At 43.0% G+C, this 11,253-nt stretch overlaps 1 protein-coding gene across 1 annotated transcript in view; it reads left to right on the top strand.

Annotated features, from left to right (window-relative positions):
• The first annotated feature begins 747 nt into the window (after positions 1 to 747).
• Positions 748 to 11,253, top strand: part of TMC1 (transmembrane channel-like 1) — a 101,028-nt gene continuing 90,522 nt past the window's right edge. Inside the window, exons 1-3 of the mRNA XM_009328177.1 lie at positions 748 to 937; positions 10,535 to 10,674; positions 10,990 to 11,096. Of these exons, the coding sequence (XP_009326452.1) occupies positions 748 to 937; positions 10,535 to 10,674; positions 10,990 to 11,096 (437 nt within the window). The remainder of the gene's footprint in view (positions 938 to 10,534; positions 10,675 to 10,989; positions 11,097 to 11,253) is intronic.

The following is an 11,253-nucleotide window of genomic DNA, read 5'->3' as shown; positions in this document are numbered from 1 at the left end:
TGCTTCTCTTTCTATTTTCATTCACTTCATCCAACTGCACCAGTGAAAAGCCCTGTAATAACATGAATGAGTCATTTCTTACATTGCTCAATATTTGTTTTGAAGTTCTGATGCAGATTTGGGCACCAGGCTACTCCTTCTTCCATGATGACTTGGTTTTCAAAACAAATGCAATGTTGAACACTCGGTTTAAGGAGTTGCAACAGGCAACAGCCCTGATCAAACAGGAGCACGCTTCTGTGTATTTGAGAGTAGGGTTAGTCTCTGGGATGGCTTGAGGATTTTTTGTGTGTGGTGCAGCATACACTGGAGTGATGCTCTGGCTGGAGTCGCAAAAAGAAGAGTTTTGTGGCCTCCAGGCACACAGAGCTACAGCATCCATGCATACAAACAGGTAGGGAACTTGTTTTTGTACACATACACGTACCTACTTGTGCAGTTGCAACAAGTGTTTTCTTAAAATAGTTAGGCATCAGCAGGTGATTTTGGAAGGCTTGCAAAGTTTCAAACCCCAAGTCTTCAGGGCTACCCACCTGCCTTCTACATAGCAGGAAAAGGAACAGAATTCAACCTACTATGCGCAAAGGCCATAATAAAAATGGAGCTGCACCCACCAGAATACGGTTTGAAAGTCTGCAGATTAGGGCCAGCCTTTTTATCCCTGTCTTCTGAGCTTTCTCTGAGCTGACTACTCCATCTCAGATTACTTCCCCTCTCTCTCCTCCCTGCCTGCACTACAAGCAGGTGATGATACAAGATGATGGATGTGAAAGTCACATAATGCTAGCAGCTGACTTGTCCAGCTCAGGACAGCCCTTGCAGCTGTTTGGCATCTGCGACGCGCTGTCTCATGTGGACCTGAGGAGTGGGGAGAGGGACAGCTGCCACCACCCTCTTTTCGGTGCTCTGCAGCAAGTCCTGGCAGCCCAAGGGAAGGGTATTAGAGGAAAGGCAGGTGTCTGTGACCATTAATAACAAAATAGGGTTTGTTGAGTTGTTAAACCTGGGCCTACTCTGAAGGGTGGCTGTTCAGGACAGCTGAGGCAAGCTCTGTGGTTTCCTAAGACTGCCCCTGAAGGGATGGAGGATCATGCAGTAGCACAGTTTCTGCCCCATCGGCAAAATCTAGCTGACCCCACAAGGAAAAAGTAGTCATTGGTGTGGCTTCACCTGTATTTGTCTTGCAGTGAATTGGTACTTTCTATTTACTCCAATCAGTAGCTATAGCTTCCTTTAAGAAGGCAAACCAATCTGGTGCATGCTGCAGCAGCATGAATCATGGGCTTTGCTGCCCCAGGCTACATTTATCATGTATGGGTGAATGTTCTTAAAGGGTACAGGGACCCTGTTTAAAACTGCACTGTTCTGCTTTCTGCTTGCAGGACTATGTCTTGAAAGGTTTCGTGATCTGCAAACAGAGAGTGAGTAAATTTTCTGGAATAGGGCCCTGGGCTGAAGAATTCAGCTGTCCCATAAAGGCTGCCTAAAGCAAGTAATCGCAGACATTCCTTGAGTGCACCAAGCAATTCTCGTGTCTCCTGCCTCTTTCCCCGAGTGGACCTGTGACTGTTACACAAAAAATGCTGGCCAAGTGAGCACAAAAGAGTGACAAAGGCTTGGTGGACTTGGAGGAGAGACATGTGCAGATCAGAGCTCTGTGATGGAGGAATAGCTTATTGCAAGGTAAGGAAAGGAGAGAGGAACTGAAGGCGGGGAAAAATAGGTGAAAGGATAGGCAAAGATTTAGCCATGTGGTACAGGGTAGTTGAGAAAAGGAGAGAGCCAAGATCAAGAGGAGATACAGGCCGTGTTTCGGTAATGGTGTTTGTGTAAGGACATTAATTTCCATCCCCATGCTGCAGCATGTGTATCATGAGCACCGTTATACCCTACTCAGGAGTGCTGGGATACAGCCCTGCAGGGGTGGGAGGTGCTCAGCCCCATCCCCATCCAGTGAGTCTCAGCTGAGGACACCTGTCCAACCCCTTGAAGTCAACGAGACTTCGCAAAATGCTTAACTAACCCTGAGCCTCTGTACCTGCACCACTGAGTCTCAGCCAGGGAGACCACCCAAAGTTGAGAGAGAGGGATGGGAGTGGGAGGGGGAGAAACCATGTGGGACTGCAGAGGGAGGCCCTGGCAGCAGGAGCTTTTCCAGCATGCACGCTCCGACTCAGGGTGTTAGAAGTGAGCTTTGAAAAATCACATTGCCAGCACACATGAACGTCGCAGTGTGAAGCAGATTGCTTTAGTAATTTTTTTGGCAAGTGAAAAGCGAAACTCCCTCTCGCCCCTTGTAGAAGAAAAGAACATTGTTCATTAGGTTTAGTAGATGCTGGGGTTTTTTTGCCTCTTTTTAGCAATCAGTGAAAGAAAAAAGGCAGCAAGAATGAATAAACAAACAAACAAACAAACAAACAAGAGCCAGTCTCTTAATTCCCAGTGGCAATGTGTGGCTTTTGCTCTAGGAATCATGCTTGCCTTCGTACAGAGATCCCAAGGGTGCAATTGCCCCTGCTCCACTTTTCAGTAGGCACCTCTGACCGTAACTTGTGGTGACTTATCCTAGTGTGTTCCCACAGGATCTCACTGTTACTGCCTCAGAAAAAACTAGCAGTAGCTCCTTTCTCTTACCATACCATGCTACTATGTCAGTGGTATCAATCCCATCAAAGGTCTGGATTCAGAATATTTCTTCTACTGACATGAAATAATTTTGTTGAGTCCAGCACACAAAATTAGCTCAAATTGAATCTTCCAAAAATAAAGTGTTTGAAATTCTTTCACATCTATGCTGACGGCTGTTATCTACCAGTTCTTCGTGCAAATTAAATAAGCCGCTTAGAAAATAAAAGACTTTCGGAAAGCTAATCTTTGCGAAGAGGGCAGAAAACCACCCTGCCATGCCTATGTTGCCACTGAGCTCCACGCAACTCGATGGCAAACCTTCAGCTGGCCTGTGCATGGCACAGCACGTGGCAGGACTTGGCAAAGGCCGGCCATGTCTGAGATATCCGGCTGGTGTGGCTTGTCCTCAGGGATCTATCAAATCATGAGTGCAATGCATCAGGCAGGGTTGTTCCTTTGTGGTCTCTTCCAATATGAGTGTTGAGGGGAACAAAAGCAGGGTGGGATTCGGCATGAGCAGAGGCACTGGTTCATCAGGCTGATAGGGGTCAGGGTGTGGAAGGGTGCCAAAATAATGCACAGGCTGAGGGACAAATTCATGGAAGAGAAGTCCCCTGAGAACTGGTTAATGCACAGCAACCACGTCAGCCTTAGGAGGTGTGTGAATTGAAGAGCGTTAGAGGCTGCAAGGAGGGCACTAGATGGAAGAGTCAGAGATGCCTGTCTTCCATAGCTTGTGCTTATGGCCATTGTTACAGGCAGGATGGACCTTTGGTCTGATCCAGAAAAGCTGTTCTTTATATATATGCAAAAGTACACAACCTATTTTGAAATAATAAGCCATTAAAAGAGTGGAGTGTTACTTTGAAAAATGCACTAGGATTATTTTTGAAGATTACAAAAATGACAGAGGATGTTGATTTTCCTGATGATTTTTTAAAATATTGTTCTCTTGCTGACTCTTCTAAAATGTTTCTAAAATGTTCATATGTAGACAAGGAATAATGACATTGCTGGGGGGATCTATCATGAATAGGGGTTGTACATTTTTTAGGAATTCCATGAGTTAGAAGGAAATTACAATTAAAAATGTAGGTGGAATGGTTTCCAGAGACAGTCTCTGCGTTTGCAACAAACGTTCCCACACACATTTTTGTACCTGTGACTCACCATGGAGGCTGATATTAATTGTTCGTGCCAGGGCTTTCATAAGATCCCACTGATTTAGTGTGGCTCAGTGTTTGGGTGCTCAGATGAAGATGTCATTGGTAACTGCTTGTAACTGACTAATTCCCACTAGCTTCAGTGGGTGTTAAGTGCCCAACTACATAAACATCCTTTGTGAATCTCACTGGCTATTCTGCATTTTAGTTAATATCTTCCTTTGTGCTCTATGTTCTGTCCCAGGGACAAACAAAGGTGTCTAGAGGACTTTATTTGCCCTCACACATGCCTCTGCTTTGGAAACTGTCCTTGGAAGACCCTCATAACCTTTGCTCACCAAAAATTGATTTAGCTGAGGTCTTTGGGAGGGCATTAATAGTCTAGCACAATATTTTCTTAGCTCATGAGGCAATGGGTAACCTAGCTAGACTTGGCATCGTCTACAAGAGTGGCACAACTCTCACATGACAGATCAGTGTGGTTAAAACCAGGAAGGATGACTTCCATTTTTAAATCATGGGGGACTGTATAAACAGTAGCACAGGTGAGGTTTTTATAGCTAGAACTGATCAGTGCCGTTAGTTAATGTAGCTGGCATAATGTCACAAGCTGGTAATTAGCCTGAAGCATGTTTTATCATGGTTATGCTCTTTATATTAACTCACAATAAATCAGCACAAATAATGAGAGAGCCATGATATAAAATTCATATTTTTTGTTGTGACAAAACAAAACTCACGTGCTGGATTGTTTGCTGTCTAAATCATGAGGAACTGGAGGCAGAGCACAAATGGTAACTCCTGGTTAAAATTTTGTTCCGGGGCTTTCTGCCAATTAGGAAGACATTGCTTTTTCTTGAGCATGCCCTCTATAAAAGCAACTGAGAGTTGTTATAATGTCATCACTGACAATATTACACTATCTGTGTGCCCTGCACTGGTTTGACTGACTTACTGATAATAGTGATTTAATTACTCTGAGAGGCACAGAATCCAGGTGCATACCTTTGCAAATGGTGTGTCTATATGAATAAGTACTTTTTTAATGGTGTGGTGGGTTGACCCTGGCTGGATGTCAGGTGCCCACCAAAGCTGCTCTATCACTCTCCTCCTCAGCTGGACAGGGGAGAGAAAATATGATGAAAGGCTTGTGGGTTGAGATAAGGACAGGGAGATCACTCAGCAATTACCATCACAGGCAAAACAGACTTGACTTGGGGAAATTAGTTTAATTTATTACCAATCAAAATCAGAGTAGGATAATGAGAAAATAAAACCTAAATCTTAAAACAGCTTCCCCCCACCCCCCTTCTTCCCAGGTTTAACTTTACTCCCAAATTCTTTACCTCCTCCTCCCCAGCGGTGCAGGGGGATGGGGAATGGGGGTTGTGGTCAGTTCATCACATGTTGTCTCTGCTGCTCCTTCCTCCTCACACTCTTCCCCTGCTCCAGCATGGGGTCCCTCCCATGTGAGACAGTTCTCCATGAACTTCTCCAATGTGGGTCCCTCCCACAAGCTGCAGTTCTTAAAGAACTGCTCCAGCGTGGGTCCCCCACGGGGTCACAAGTCCTGACAGCAAACCTGCTCCAGCATGGGCTCCTCTCTCCATGGGGTCCCAGGTCCTGCCAGGAGCCTGCTCCAGCACAGGCTCTCCACAGGGTCACAGCCTCCTTCAGGCACATCCACTTGCTTTAGCGTGGGGTCCTCCATGGGCTGCAGGTGGATATCTGCTCCACCGTTAACCTCCATGGGCTGCAGGGGGACAGCCTGCCTCACCATGGTCTTCACCACAGGCTTCACCATGGGCTGCAGGGGAATCTCTGCTCCGGTGCCTGAAGCACCTCCTCCCCCTCCTTCTCCACTGACCTTGGTGTCTGCAGAGCTGTTTCTCTCACATATTCTCACTCCTCTCTTCTGGCTGCTGTTGGGCAGCAGTTTTTTCCCCTTCTTAAATATGTTATCACAGAGCTGCTACCACCGTCGCTGATGGGCTTGGCCTTGGCCAGTGGTGGGTCCATCTTGGAGCCAGCTAGAATTGGCTCCATCCAACATGGGGAAGTGTCTGTCAACTGCTCACAGAAGCCACCCCTGTAGCGCCCCCCACTACCAAAATCTTGCCACGCAAAGCCGATGCAAATGGTTACTGTAAAACAAACTAATAGAGAAACAACCACCAATAGTTATACTAAATCTAAGCAATTCAGAGCACACCAATTAGGCTTATGCTTATGGAGGACCATCTCTGTTCTCTCTCCTTCACAAAGAACCTAGGGAGATAAACTGATCATGTTAGTTCATTAATACAGATGCTGAAATTTCAATGAAATATATACCCACAGTATACAAACAATGTAATCCACAGAAATGGACTTTTGTATGATTTTTTTAATCTTCTGCATTACATAATTATGTCAATGGAATTTAGACTTTAAAAATGAAATCCAATGAAAAAGTAGCATATTAGTACAAAAGCAGCTTTTGTATTAGTCTGGCTCAGTTTAAAATTCTAGCTGTGAAAATCATCTGATATACTGATATTATTTTTTGGTTATTTGTCTGTCCATGTCCATTGTCCAGCCTAAGCAAATGTAGTAGGCCTTATACATAAAACACAGCACTACAAATCTGCAAGATTCCCCTGGTGCATATTGTGATTGGACAGGCTCTACTGTCCAACTTCTTCAGATCTTTCAATAACGAAATCTATTCATATTTCATCTTATAAAAAATCATCTTTTTGGTTGAAAATATGTGATCCATGTAGTATTTTTTTAAATTAAATTATGAGGGCAAGAAAAAGGAGTGAAAACAAAAGGAGCAAAGGAGACACCACTCTCTTATAAGAGAATAAGCTGAAAAGAAGATGAGAGAAATTTATATTAGGTTCGTCATTAATTCTAACTGAGTAAAATGTTAAGATAAGGAAAAAATAATTCCCACAAGAGATCTGAGATTTGCTTACTGCTGAATTACATCACTTTTATAGGTTCAAAACTGTTTTTCAATGGAGTTCCATGTCCAAAACCAGAATAATGAAAAGGTGAATTGCAACAATGCCCTGCCATCTGTGGGAAGACTCCCACAAACCTCCACAGTCTGATTTGGGCACTCTTTGGTGCATGTGGTTGAGCTGATCCCTAGTCACTGACCTTGATATGGTCTGCTCTTCATGAGGGGTTTGCCATTGGCTTTGCTGAGAATGAAACAACACATGCTTATGCCATTTGGTAAGTAAGAACAAGATTAGCCTCTTAAACATCTAATGGCTAATTGTTTTCCTGGATAAGACTGCTCACATGCTTCAGGTTAAGCATGTGCTTCAATGTTCACCTGAACCAGGGTCTCCACTAGTCATCTGGGCAATGTCTACTGCAGTGTGCTGGCTCTGGTCGACAATGGCTCTTTGTAGCCTATGAAAAGGTGGCTACACTTCCTGAAGGTTTCATTTCATTCTCACAGAGTCTCAGAAAAAAAAAATTACATTGCTCTATGCTGCAGTTAATTCCTAAAAAACCACTGTGAAATGTAAATAGAAGATGCAGAAGTAGAAATAAAAGAATAAACAAAAGCATTGCAGTATTCTCTTACTGACCCTGCACCAGTGTAGCCAGGCTGCAAATTCTCCAGAGGAGGAATGCTGGCTATAGCTTGTGCACTACAACCTAGTTTGTACAAATGAGGTTTTCTATCGCTAGGTCTCCAAGGTGATTATATCCCCTTGTAGCAGATGAGGAAGCAAGAGCACAGAGAGGTGAGATGTTCTGCCTAAAGGCACCCAGCATTTCAATATTAGATCCAAGTCTCCCAAACAGTAGCAGTCCCTTCTCCATGCAGCAGGCCAGAGTCACTCCCAAATACATTCCGGGGTCTGTATAGACAAATAGATAATCTAGCAGGATTTCTGTCTGGATGAGAAAAAGAATAAGAAGCACTGAATGGTAGCAAGTTAAAAAAAAGCAGAAGTAATAACTTAAACACATCTAGAATTCTTGGAAGCTCAGAGTCTGATGCGCTCTCAATTAAAAATATGCATCATCATCTCATTAATGCGTGCCAGCCACAACTGTTCTGAAATCATATGTCTAAATAGCAACATACAGAATGTTCACATATACCTTCTAGCACTTGCAGTTTTAAGAACATATTTGTAAGCTTATTATGAGGGCTATTCTTTTGAAAGAGAGGCTATGATCAGATGACTGAAGATCAATGAATTTAAGAAGAAATACTGAATATTGTGAAACTTCAAAGTAAGTTGCCAGTGTGGCAATGTTACTATTGGCTACTAGTTACAAAGCAGGGATGGAAGAAAGAAGAGGAATAAAATACAAAATAATTTGTGTCTATGCCAAAATTGAATCAAAAATATATATCCTCTGAGTTCCATAACATATAACTGCTGTTCAGTTTTATTTGCATTCCCGATTTTGCCTGATCAGGATAAAGAAATGCTAATATAGTAAAAGAAATACCACAATTTTTCTGGCCTGGCTTGAAGATTTGGAGATCTTATAAATTTATCTTTTCTTAAAACATTTAAGGTTTCTTTGCTGATGCAAGGGGCTTGCTTAGTTAAAAAAAAGGCACTAGTTCAGGACTTTTGTCCTTCACCATTACTGTTGAGTTTGAATAGTGAACCAAAGTGACTTAAAAGTTTGCAGATATTATGTCAACTTATAATATGGAGGATGTACCATTTGAAATGCAACAGCTCCCCAGAGCTATACATAAGAAAATAACCCCTTCAGCTGTACAAGTGAGTTCCACCATGTGCAGGGATAGGTGTGACACATTAATTCTGTGGGAAAAATGCATGTTTTCTGGTAATTGCACTTTTTCATAGTGTTATGGTGTCGTGGTTTAACCTCAGCCGGCAACTAAGCACCACGCAGCCGCTCGCTCACTCCCCCACAGTGGGATGGGGGAGAGAATTGGAAGGGTAAAAGTGAGAAAACTCGTGGGTTGAGATAAAGACAGTTTAATAGGTAAAGCAAAAGCCGCGCACACAAGCAAAGCAAAACAAGGAATTCATTCACTCCTTCCCATTGGCAGGCAGGTGTTCAGCCATCTCCAGGAAAGCAGGGCTCCATCATGCGTAACGGTTACTTGGGAAGACAAACGCCATCACCCCAAATGTCCCCCCCTTCCTTCTTCTTCCCCCAGCTTTATATACTGAGCATGACATCACATGGTATGGAATATCCCTTTGGCCAGCTTGGGTCAGCTGTCCTGGCTGTGTCCCCTCCCAGCTTCTTGTGCACCTCCAGCCTTCTCAGTTGGTAGAGCACGAGAAACTGAAAAGTCCTTGACTAGTGTAAACACCACCTAGCAACAACTAAAACATTGGTGTGTTATCAACTTTGTTCGCACCCTAAATCCAAACCACAGCACTGTACCAGCTACTAGGAAGGAAATTAACTCTATCCCTGCCAAAACCAGGACATATGGGTCTTTAGGTTTGTGTGTAATGGGGAACATGTAGCCTCATTTACTGTGGCAATTAAAATATGACAAAGGAAAGACTCTAGGACATCATAAAACACGGTTGAACTTTGAGGTAGACATAACATGGATGTTTTCATTTAAAGCCATCACTCTGTGTGCACTCCACTGACAGGCCAGCCTCTGTCTGTTGGGGAGCAAACCCTTTCCACAGATGGGCACGTGAAAGAGGTTGCCTCTGTGGTTTTAATGCCAGCAAGGCAGAGCCTTTTGGTTATCTCCGTTAGTCTGCAGTTCTGTTCCGCAGAAGGGGCAAGTGAAACCTGTGTCTTTTTAAATTTTCAAAACAACTTTTAAAGAACTTGGCCATGACCTGTTAGAAACAGAAATGTGCTGAAATCCCACAATAAAAAGGTCCTTTGTGATTTATGAGGAGAATGTCCTTAAATAGTAATCGCTAAGTGAATTGGAAGCTCCTACAACTGACCATGGCTGTTGCCAACATGGCTGTGAAAAAAGTTGTGTTTGGCAGACTGACTTGAGTCAGCTGCATTTTGTGGTTACTGGTTGGTGTTAGTGTCTATATTAAAGGATCTGTGAGAGCATCAACTGGGTTAAATGTACTTTCATTTACAGTACTGAAATTGAAGACTGCTTTGTATATGGGTGATACTGCAGAGAGTAGAACATGACCCATAAATATACATGCATATCCCCAGGGCAGACTTAAATGAAAATCCCGAATTTGAACATCATGAAAATTATAGTAAGGCTCTGATGCAGTAAGGAATTTCATGGCTTTCCTTCTTATAACAAAAGTCTGATCTGATTTGCACAGTTTACTAGGTATGTTCTTTAGGGTACATAAGATTTACACCAGTGAAAACAAAATTCAGTTCCCTAGATCTAATACCTTGAATCTCTGAAAAATTTTGACCCTGTTTCAAACACGGACTCATTTAAATGACTTATATTCTGCTCTGTGTTAGAAGAGGGGACAATTTAAGTCTGCTTTACTTGAAGAACCTTTCCAGAAAGCTCCAGAAAAAAGCTTTGTTTCCACACCACTGCTCAGCTTCTCCATTTTAAATTAATGTATTGTGTTTACATGAAGACAATGAAAAATATTCTTCATAATTAGAACAAGATGAAAATTTAAAGGAAATTTAAGCCTTTAGCAAGACCTCAGTACTTAAAAAACCTAAAAAGGACAAGACATGAAATGTTTTATAAAGGAGCTTATGGAAGAAACATGATACTTGACAGAAAAACTGATCCCCTCCCCAATTTTTTTATTCAGGTGCAGGAAGCACAAAAAATAAAGAAATACTTGGATTTTATGAGCATTTTAGTGTCTATTTCTTCACTGAAGGTATCAGAGCTCATTGGAAGGATTGGGTGAAGCCTGGGGCTGCTCCAGTGCTATGTCGCCACCTCCAGGTAGGTGTGTGGCCAGGTACTGCAGACTGCATCCTCAGTGCATCACTTCTGCCCATTGAGCTGTTTTGGTACAGTCCGACCACTGCTGCCTCAAGAGAGAAAAAAACATGGTCAGCTGTAATTTTGAACTCATTGCTGTTGATAAAAGAACACCCTTTAAAGAACTGCTACAGAAAGTTGGATCCTGTCAGAAGACAAGAAGGGTCTGTGCATTCAAAGCACAGCTATCCTCTGCTGGTTATTTTTCTAAAACACTTTCCTCTGTTAACACCTACTCTGATTTGCACGTTGACTTTGACTAACTGACTTTTGCAGCTTGACCAGTTGAGCAGTGAAACTTTGGTGATTCAGGGTAGAGGCCACAAGGTCTTTCCAGCACCATGGGACCATGGAGGCCTTCAGGAAGAGGCTCGTATGGACTGGTATGGAGATGCCTCGTTCCTGTGCCTGTGTTTGCGACATCCCTAAGAGATTTAGATGTCCCCCTGCATGTAAAAAGCAGTGCACAGCAACCCATAGACATGTACAACAGCAAGTTTTATCTGTCCTTGAAAATCCCAGGAAGAGTGCTACATATTC

Source organism: Pygoscelis adeliae, unplaced genomic scaffold (genome assembly GCF_000699105.1).
Source record: "Pygoscelis adeliae isolate BGI_AS28 unplaced genomic scaffold, ASM69910v1 Scaffold45, whole genome shotgun sequence".
Taxonomy (NCBI): domain Eukaryota; kingdom Metazoa; phylum Chordata; class Aves; order Sphenisciformes; family Spheniscidae; genus Pygoscelis; species Pygoscelis adeliae.
Note: the sequence above shows the minus strand (reverse complement) of the source record. Positions and strands in the feature narration are given on the sequence as shown.